The sequence below is a fragment of the Cibotium barometz genome, chromosome 59 (assembly GCF_041138505.1).
Source record: "Cibotium barometz isolate CiBa-2024 chromosome 59, ASM4113850v1, whole genome shotgun sequence".
Classification (NCBI taxonomy): domain Eukaryota; kingdom Viridiplantae; phylum Streptophyta; class Polypodiopsida; order Cyatheales; family Cibotiaceae; genus Cibotium; species Cibotium barometz.
Genome location: NC_141104.1, coordinates 14,277,527 through 14,288,098, shown reverse-complemented (window position 1 = coordinate 14,288,098; position 10,572 = coordinate 14,277,527). Strand labels below are relative to the sequence as shown.

General features: G+C 46.0%; 1 protein-coding gene across 1 annotated transcript; it reads right to left on the bottom strand.

Annotated features, from left to right (window-relative positions):
• Positions 1-1,084: 1,084 nt before the first annotated feature.
• On the bottom strand, positions 1,085-3,090 carry LOC147605504 (uncharacterized). The gene is made up of 3 exons (XM_086793610.1): positions 2,908-3,090; positions 1,830-2,264; positions 1,085-1,648 (listed from the first exon to the last, which is right to left on the bottom strand). The coding sequence occupies exons 1-3, from the start codon at positions 3,088-3,090 to the stop codon at positions 1,085-1,087; spliced, it is 1,182 nt and encodes a 393-aa protein (XP_086649736.1).
• Positions 3,091-10,572: the final 7,482 nt, after the last annotated feature.

Here is a 10,572-nt window from a genome sequence, read left to right as displayed (position 1 = left end):
GACACCTGGAAAAAACCACAAAAATGAATTAACGAAAGCCGCCTTTGATGTGGAATGACTGAAACCATCATGAAAGAAAGTGTATCCTTCTCAGAAACCAAAAAAGGGCATTGAATAGGAACTGCCGAAAAATAATGACGCATCTGAAATTATTGATCGGAGAAGAAAGAACTTCCCCATGAAGATTTGCGAGGAAATAAAAGGTGTGACCGCCGCAAGAAGCATACACCCAAAATGGCCCGGTCCACCGCACCTTCAATTTTGCGGGTTTCTTGAACATGCGGGAAGAAAACACCAACACCAATTGCCCTCTTTGGAAAAATTTCTTCTTCGAATGCCAATCCACTTGCCACTTTCTGTGACTTTGAATTTCCTGCGCCCAATAAAAGCTTTTCATCCTCTCTTCATATAATTCCTGGATGACATCCAGTCTGTATGCCAATGAATCCGCTGGCAGCAACAATCTGTCCGTAAACCGCAAGGCGCAAACTAGGAAACCACAAATTCGACCGGTGTGATGGCCTCCATGCCAAAAGCAAGTTTGAATGGTGTCAACCCAGTTGCGACTTTAAATGCTGTGCGGTAAGCCCAAAGTGCGCTCAGAAGCTTCACATCCCAATCTGTCCGATTAAGACTGACCACTTTAGTCAGAATGCGGATTATCTGCTTATTAGAAGATTTCATCTGCCCATTGGCCTGAGATAATACAAGGACAATTTGCGATGCAGCACAAAGTAAAACCCCGTCATTTATTTGATGACTTTATTAATAAAATGACCGCCCCGATCACTGACCAACTCCACTGGACAACCAAACTTGGTAAAAACATCCTTAAAGAGACACTTGCCACAAAGAAAGCAGTATTATCTCGCAAAGCCCATGCTTCTACCCACTTCGTACAGTAATCCGTGGCGGTGAGAATATACCTGTTCCTGGTTAGAGCCACTACGGGTTTGATTGGGCCTATAAAGTCCAGACCCCATTTTTGAAATGGTTCCAAAGGAAGAATCTTATGGAGAGGCATTCAATCCCGCTGGGACGGTTGTCCCATGCGCTGACAAACATCGCATTGCCTCACAAATTGCTATGCATCCGCATGAACAGATGGCCACCATAATCCACTTTGTATGACCTTCTTTGCGATGAATTTACTTGAGAAATGCCCACTAGTAACTCTGCAATGGGCTTCCCACAACACTGTCTCGTGCTCATGGGGCAAGATGCATCGCAACAGTGCGTCTGCAACATTGCGATAATAAAGTTCCCCCACACAGACTTCAAATGAGCGGCTCCGCAAAGCACGGCGCCGCCGCTGGTCCCTGGTTAAATGAGCAGGCATCTCACCACTAGAGATAAAAGAAAACATTTCTTCATACCAGGTCCATGGGATGCTCAGGAGAGTTGCTCCTTCCTCTTCAGACTGTACCCCCCCAGCATTTGGCCGAACCGTAAACAGTGAAGCATCCAGAAATTCATCATCCACGTCGACTGCTAGCACCCCTGAATCCAATCGAGAAAGGTAATCTGCCACCACATGCTGAGCACCAGGGCAATGGATGACTTCAAAATCAAATTCCTGTAATAATAGAATCCATCGAGCCAATCTGCCTGTTAAATTTTGTTGCCGCACCAAGTAAAGAAGAGCAAACTGATCCACATGGAAGAAAAATCATTGGCCCAGAAGATAGTGTCGAAACTTCTGCACAAAGTACACCATTCCAAGGCCTTCCCGCTCTGTAACCGAATAATTCTTTTCAGTAGAAGACAACCGACGACTGGCATAAAAAATTAGGCGCAGTCTACTCGTGCATCAAAACACTGCCAATTGCCACATCCGAAGCATCCACAAAAACATGAAAATCAACCCCCCAATCAGGAGGAATCATCACTGGTGCTTGTGAAAGTTGAATCTTGAGCCAGCGACGATAAGCCAAATCACAGTCTTCAGACCAACGAAAATCCTTGCGGTCAGAATGAGCGGCTGCATTTAAAGGAATTGCCAAATGTGCCAAAAACCGCAAATGACGACCATGCCATTGAATTTGGCCCAGAATTCGCATACAGCCTTTAGGATCCACAGGTGCAGGTACTTGCATAATAGCCGCCACTTTGTCTGGATCTACCGCAATGCCATCATGGGAAATGATGTGACCCAGCAATTTGCCACTTCGCACCGCAAAAACACACTTGAGCGGATTAAGACTGAAGGACACCTCCCGACACAGCACTGAAAACAGAGCCGCAAGTGCCCCAAATGCAACACACTAGTGCCAAAGACACTCAGATCATCCAAAAAAATGCGCATGAAATCAGTGAGAAAGGGCCCAAAGATTTCATACGTCGCGCTGGAAGGTGGAATGTGCATTGCGCAATCCGAACCACATGACTGTGCACAGAAACACCCCCCATGCGGTGATGAATGCAGTTTTGGCTTGATCCTCTGGTGCCATCCGGATTTGATTGTAGCCGCTGAATCCATCAAGAAACGAGTACATTTCATGCCCTACTACATCATCCAGAATGGAATCCATGTAGGGCAAGGGAAAAGGGTCCGGGACTGTGGCCGCATTAAGCTTTCTGTAATCCACACAGATGCGTGATTTTTTGTTCCTTTGAGACAATGACTATAGGAGAAATCTAGTCCGGGTTTTCAATAGGTGCTATGAATCCCACCCTCAGCAAGCGGTCTAGCTCTTCCTTGACTTGCTTGGCTACATGCGGGTTTATACGATAACGCTGCTACCTAGAGGGTGTCGCATCCGGCTTCAAGTAAATGCTATGTTGGTAAAACTTCGGGTCCAAACCTTTCATGTCAGCATAATCCCAGGCAAACACATCTCAAAATTCTCGTAGAAGTTCCACTAGATTAGTTTTAAATGCGAGTTCCAGCAAGGTACTAATTTTCACCGGCTTAGTCTCCTTGTCATCTCCTAAGAAAATGGTCTCCAAGACATCTCCTTTAACATGGGTAACGCAGCTCATTTGCGCCTCAAAGGTGCTCTCCTTTTCCAGAATGTCTTTCATGTTATCTTCAGGCGCATACTCCTCAGTACTCAGCAATTTTTCCCCAAAGAGTTCCCCTTTGTCCATGGTGACTGAACACACCGCAGATGTAGGCCTGAGGTATCCCGCAGCAATATATGCCACATCCACTGAGAAGAATGGAATCAAATCCTCATTTTCTTGAAAGAATTTTCCCTCTTTCATCCAAGCCAACTGCCATATTCACTGTTTCCGCAATGACAGGCCAAACTAAATTGCTCAGTTGACGGCGTTCCCTTAGAGCAAATTTAACCTTCCTATGACCCCGATGGATAGTCATCAGATTATGCTCCCAATTATGCCGGACCTTTGCCTAGCGCAACCAAGGACAACCCAGCAGCAAATTGCACTCCTCAACAGAATCCTCCATGCTCAGCACTACAAAGGACATGACGAAGGATATGCCGGCCACCTCAATCACCACACCTTTCAAGACGCCCAAGGGTCAGACTCCAGGAAACTACTTTCCCTTATACTCTTATCTCTTTATGTTAATGGTTGTAGAGAAGAGAAGAAGATAGAAGAAAATTCAACCATCCATCTCTTTCGTGTGTCTTGCTCTCTCTTGTGTGTGTGTGTGTGTGTGTGTGTGTGTGTGTGTGTGTGTGTGTGTGTGTGTGTTTGCTCTCTCTCCCCTCTCCCCCACATTCTCTTTATGTGACAGCAGAGCCATTTTGTTTTACTAGTTATGGCATAGTTATAGCATCGGCTTATGTAGTCAGATTCACACTATGGATTGACCTTTGTATGTTAAAGTAGGAGAGTACTTTCCTTTATAGTATGTACTCTTATCTTCTCTATATATCTAACCCGGCTAATGCCCCCCTCCACGTGGAGGATTTTTTAGGCATCTCCCTCTTTTCTAGACTAAACTAGCCTTTACACGTCCTCCTCCGTCCCTCTTTTTCCCTCATTAAATGAGACCTTGGGCCCTCATCACCTGCCATGTGTCAAAAGCTTCTATTTCAAATTTTGAACTCCATGCTAGCTCATTTTGAGAGAGAGAGAGAGTCGTTTGGTTTCTCTGACGTTAGAAGAGGAGGTGCAAAGAAGCATCTTCTAAGATTAGGTTTAAGCTTAGCGAGGCTTGGCTGTTTGGTTGGAGTTGCTGTTGTTGGCTGTGCAGGCCCCTCTTGAGTCCCATTAGGTAAGTGCTATCAGCTCAAGTAACACGAGGACGACCACGCTTTTAGCCTGCAAGCAACCCATCCTCTGCACATGCTCATCTTCACAAGATGGACGGCCACACTTTCAGCCTGCGGCAACCCATGCTTTGTGCCCACAAGAAGGTACTTAATCTTATAATTAATGTGTGTATAATCACTCATTTAGTGATCTAATCTACACCTTAATCTCTATGATCACCGCAACTGATTATTAGCATGCACGACAAGTGGGGAGGTCTTTGGGCATTTTTCGTTTCCCAATTTGAAAATCAATTAAGAAATTAAATTTTTCTTATAATTTCTTTTTTTTCTCGTTTATTTATTTTTCAAAATTACCCCCAGGTTCTTTCTTTTCAACGAGATCTTTATAGGACCTTTTTTTGTCTTGGGTGTTTTCACTCTAATTGAGCCATTTTTTGAAAAAAAATAAAATTTGAAGCTTCTCAAATCAAAATGATGGGGTGATGTGTGACATGGGCTCACTGCATAAAGTCGTCAATAGAAAGAGGGGCATCTATATCTTGTTGGACACCAAGGCCAAGTTTATTAAAGGTTATCCAAGAAGCTCCATAGTAGCAGGAGAGCAAAACACCCTCTATGTGTCCATATTTTGATCTACAATAGATTGCAAATATATGGCCTTTCCTCTCATGACCATGTGTAATCGTCTCCTCGCAACATCCTCTCTCTCTCCACCTCCTAGTGGGAGCATCTCCGTTACCACCAATTGGAGTCCCGTTACCACCAATTGGCGTCACACACCTCCTAGTGGGAGCATCTCCCTTACCACCAATTGGAGTCACACACCTCCAATTGTCTCTACACAATGGTATTTGAGATTGAAAATAGTAATCTCTATTTTGTGACTTTAAGTGTTGCCAACAAATTTATTGTGAGTTCTATTTGCATAAATGCATTTGTCTCTTCATGTGAAGTGTAAAAGTAGTTTTTAAGAGCGTTATTAATGTCCCAATAGCCTTCTTTGGGCATACTCTATGGTATCCGTACTCTATGAGAGAGAGAGAGAGAGAGAGAGAGAGTCGCGAGAGAGAGAGATAGAGATAGAGAGAGAGAGAGAGAGAGAGAGAGAGAGAGAGAGAGAGAGAGAGAGAGAGAGTCGCGAGAGAGAGAGAGAGTCGCGAGAGAGAGAGAGAGAGAGAGAGAGAGAGGGAGTGTGTTGATTTGTTTTTGAAAGAGCTTCTCTCTCTCTCTCTCTACGCTTTATCTCTCTCACACTCTTACTCTCTCTTTACATAGGAAATGCAAAGAGAGTCTGTGTCGATCTGTCTATGTGTGTGGAGAAGAGAGAGAGAGATCAAAGAGAGAAAGAGGGAGGGAGAGCTATGTATTTTTGCATAAATGCATTTGTCTCTTAATGTGAAGTGTAAAAGTAGTTTTTAAGAGTGTTAGTAAACCATAATAGTAATATCCCAATAGCCTTCTTTGGGCATACTCTATGGTATCCATACTCTAAGAGAGAGAGAGAGAGAGAGAGAGAGAGAGAGAGAGAGAGGTGTGTGTGTGTGTGTGTGTAAACGAGAGGAAGAGAGAGAGATGTGTGTAAAGGAGAGAGGGACACTCGCCCATATATATAGACATAGCTTCTCTCTCACTCTCACCCTCCAGTTTATCTATCTCACTTACTCTCTCTCTACATAGAAAATGCAGAGAGAGAGAGAGAGGGGGGAGTCTTCTCTCTCTCTCTCACTCCCCCCTCTCTCTCTCTCTCTCTCTCTCTCTCTCTCTCTCTCTCTCTCTCTCTCTCTCTCTCCATGTGCTTTATCTCTCACTCTTACTCCCTCTTTACATAGAAAATGCAAAGAGAGACTGTGTCGATCTGTCTATGTGTGTGGAGAAGAGAGAGAGATATCAAAGAGAGAAAGAGGGAGGGGGAGCTATGTATTTTTGCATAAACGCATTTGCCTCTTCATGTGAAGTGTAAAAGTAGTTTTATAAGAGCGATGTCCCTATAACCTTTGTCGGGCATACTCTATGGTATCCATACTCTATGAGAGAGAGAGAGAGAGAGAGAGAGAGAGAGAGAGAGTGAGAGGTACCTGTATGTGTGTAAACGCGAGAGAGAGAGAGAGAGAGAGAGAGAGAGAGAGAGAGAGAGAGAGAGAGAGAGGTACCTGTATGTGTGTAAACACGAGAGAGAGAGAGAGAGAGAGAGAGAGAGAGAGAGAGATGTCTGTAAAGGAGAGAGAGAGAGGCTCGCCCATATATATAGACATAGCTTCTCTCTCTCACTCTCTCCCTGTGGCTTATCTATCCCACTCTTACTCTCTCTCTACATAGAAAATGCAGAGAGAAAGAGAGAGAGAGAGAGAGAGGGAGGGAGGGAGGGGGAGTGTGTTGATTTGTTTTTGAAAGAGCTTCTCTCTCTCTCTCTCTCTACCTTTGCGCTTATACAAAGAGAGATTGTGTTGGTTTGTCTATGTGTGTGGAGAAGAGAGACAAAGGGACATCAAAGAGAGAAAGATGGAGAGAGACCTATGTATTTTTGCATAAATGCATTTCTCTCTTCATATGAAGTGTAAAAGTGGTTTTTAAGAGCATTAGTCCCAATAGCCTTCTTTGGGCATACTCTATGGTATCCATACTCTATGAGAGAGAGAGAGAGATAGAGAGGTGTAAAGGAGGGAGAGAGAAACTCGCCCATATATATAGACATAACTTCTCTCTCTCACTCTCCCCCTACGGTTTATCTATCTCACTCTTACTCTCTCTCTACATAGAAAATGCAAAGAGAGAGAAAGAGGGAGTGTGTTGATTTGTTTTTGAAAGAGCTTCTCTCTCTCTCTCTCTCTCTCTCTCTCTCTCTCTCTTTACATAGTATATGTATGTGTATATGTATATACATTATATATGTTTATGTTTGTGCCTATTCCTAAAGTATACATGTATGTGTGTATGTATATGCATCTCTATATTATTTTGTCTCCGCATGTATGTATACACAGAATTGCATGTATATATATTTATATGTGTGTATATTTTGGCTAGTCAATAGCTTTCGCATAAGCAAAGAGATTTTGAGTGCGTGTGTAAACATGAGAGAGAGAGAGAGAGAGAGAGAGAGAGAGAGAGAGAGAGGTGTAAAGGAGCTTCCCATTGTATAACTCCACAAAAATGTATCCTAGGTTCATCACAAAGACCGGGGCGAAACAAGAAGGTAGCTTTGTTGCTGATATCTCTCAGAGTCCATGGCGTTGGACAAGATTGCGTTCAGGGGAGGTGACGATGTGCTTTGGAGCATCTCTTTACATCAGCTCGATTTCTCCGCGGTGATGGTGTGGACACCGGTCTGAAAGCAGAGCGGTGAAGAGGCTTGCTCCGAAAGAGATGAAGAAATGCTCTGTGAGAGAGTTTAGAGAGAGAGAGAGAGAGAGAGAGAGAGAGAGAGAGAGAGAGAGAGAGAGAGAGAGAGAGAGAGAGAGAGAGAGAGAGAGAGAGAGAGAGAGAGAGAGAGAGAGATTAAGCGTCTACTTAAGACCCAATGGGCCTATGAGACCAAATTGGTACAATAATGTCCATGGCATATCTCATCATGGAATGGAAAATAAAACAGAATGAAAACATAAATATAGCTATCTCCCTGGGGTGATACAAAACTGTCCATGGAAACTCGTCATGGAATAATAAAAACATAAAAACATGGGAGCAACATCAGCTCTGAGTAGATGGTATACCACTCTCCAAAATGTCAAGCATGGGGTTGACAGGTATGGCCGAGAGGTCTCCCTCAGCTATGTCATGTGGAAAGGTAGCTCGATGGCAATGGAGCATGTCCTGGATCTGGAGCTGATGAGGTGATCGTGGGCCAACGGGGAGGTCAAGGGCGTTGGGCACACTGGAGTGCAGAGGCTCGGTCCGAGGTAACTCCTCTCGAGCGAGGTAGGTCCATAGCAGCTCATGGAGGGTCCATAGCAGCTCATGGAGGGTCCACAAGATCCACTATATCGGTCTCCTCCACCTCCTGGGTCCGGAAGAAACTGGTGATGGTTGGCTGCGGAGGGAGGGGGCGGGGTGGCTGGGGCCTGTGTCTCAAGAAGGTGTCCCTGTGGCTGCGAAGCTCAAGCAGGAAGAGGCCCAGGCAACGCTGGTCCTGGAAGTCAATGATCCTGGAGAGTGGACCGAATCCCTCATGAAATAGACAGTGAAACCTCCCGCGAATCTCATAGTATACTGGGCAGCGGCATATGTAATGCTCCTCCGTCTCAACCTCTATGTGGCATAGTCGACAGATCCTCTCCTCTTTGGGTGTCCGTACGCGCTTCCCGGCCCACTCAGCTCTACCTGTCTCCACTCTGAGGCGGTGGGAAGAAACCCGCATCTGGCCAATCACAATCCGCATGGCATGGGACATGTGAACACTTAAGTAGCCCGGTTGTTGCTGGATGAATCCATCCTCAGTGAGTGTGAGGAAGTGGTCTCTGTAAAAGTGCATCTTCGTGGTGGGGAGCTCCGGGGGTGTGATCCATGTGCAATGTGTGTAGAGGCTAAGAAGATCTGACCGGATAACCCGGTTGGTATCCTCGTGAGACAGCCAGAAAAAAGGGGGGTAGGCGGTCCATGTAGAGCCCATATACTGAGAACCAAGTGGAAACTAGTGCATACCATACTCCAAAGTGCCCCTCAAGTGCTAGCTATCTGGAGGACTCCAGGGCAAGCCTCGGGTACCCATGGGGATCCATGTGATTGATGCGATGAAGGTATGTGACTGTCTGGAAGAGTGCCTCCACTACCATCGGGGCTGTAGCAAACTCTGCTTGGATAATCTGGTGTGGGAATGATGGGGATCATACGGGAGAATATCATGACCTGGGGCCTCTCAAGTCGCTGCTGCCAATCCTCATCAGATAAATCTGGCCCCCAGAAAGCTGCTCCATACATCAAGGCTGGTGTGACGAGGGTGTCAAAAATCCAACCCTTCATCCTGGGCTCCTGGAAATGTGCCTGGAAGCACTGCCGCTCAAGTAAGCTCAAGGTTGCATATCCCCGCGTCACTCTGGCATGTGCTACGGGAAGCATGGTAAAGCGTGGGACACTGAAAGTGACACCAAGGTAGACATAGGATGAGACAATCTCCAGAGGATCCCCTCTATATGTGAAGCTCAATCTAGATTTGACGGGGCGAGAGGTATTGAAGACCATTACCTTGGTTTTACCAAGGTTAATAGAGAGGTCTTGCGCTGAGTGCAAAAGTCATTTAAGGCATCCAACTGTCTCTGAAGCCCTTCGATTGAGTCTGAGAGGAGGACGATGTCATTTGCATAAAGTAGTATGGGGATCAATATGCCTGCCAATGTGGGACCAGCCCACCTAATCCATCAATGAAGCTTGAGATCTCATCAATGTAGAGGCCGAAAAGAGTGGGTGATAGAGGGCAGCCCTGTTTCACCCCAAAGGTGCTGGAAATCTCATGTGATGTACCTCCTGGCAATATCACTCGTTCGGTGACAGACTCATGGAGGGCGATGATGCTCCAAACCATGTCAGATGGGACTCCGATCTCCTGTAGACGGTGTAAGAGGTGGGCTCGGGGTACAGTATCAAAAGCTTTGCGGAAATCCACAAAGCAGCAGTAAATCCTTTGGTGTCGTGCTCTACCCTCCTCGATGATGGTGGCAGGGAGGGTGAAGATGTGGTCAAGGTTAGAGTAGCTCCTCCGAAAGCCAGCCTATCCTAAGGCTCTGCATCCTTGGCTCTCTGTCTGCAAATGAAGTGAGCTCCGCCTCTAGCAGTAAATCCTTTGGTGTCGTGCTCTACCCTCCTCGATGATGGTGGCAGGGAGGGTGAAGATGTGGTCAAGGTTAGAGTAGCTCCTCCGAAAGCCAGCCTATCCTAAGGCTCTGCATCCTTGGCTCTCTGTTTGCAAATGAACTGAGCTCCGCCTCTAGCACTGATCCATAGAGTTTGGCCAATGTGTGGCCAATCATGATTGTCATGTAGTTATTAGGATCAAGTGGATCTCCGGCTTTGAGGATGGGGGTGATGGTGTTGGTGGACCACGAGGGTGGAAATCCTTCACAAAGGGCTCTATTGAACATGTAGGCTAGTAGGGGCGCTAGGGTATCATGGCCTTGAGGACCATGCCCTTTGTGAAGAAGGTGGAGGTGGTGGGGCGGGGGTTTGGTGGTGGGGATAGGGGTGGCTGATGGGGGATATGATAGAGGGAGCGTGCATAGGAGTGCCATGTGTTTGGGCAGGTGATAGGTCTGGGAGGGTGATGTTCTCAGAGTTTCCCCCATGCCTCTTTGTAGTTCGGCCCTAAGAAAAGTCGGTATAACTCATCCTCTTTTCGAGCATAGAACTCCCTTTTCTTGCGCTGGGTGAGCCGTGGAGAAATTCGTTACGCTTG

Bases quoted from the DNA above. Each gene is read 5' to 3' on its own strand.
- LOC147605504 (XM_086793610.1), bottom strand. From the start codon at position 3,090: ATGGACAAAGGGGAACTCTTTGGGGAAAAATTGCTGAGTACTGAGGAG. The intron at 2,265-2,907 runs GTGAAAATTAGT...CTTTGGCACTAG, and splicing joins ATGACAAGGAGACTAAGCCG to TGTGTTGCATTTGGGGCACT. The intron at 1,649-1,829 runs GCAATTGGCAGT...CATGTGGATCAG, and splicing joins TTGTGGATGCTTCGGATGTG to TTTGCTCTTCTTTACTTGGT.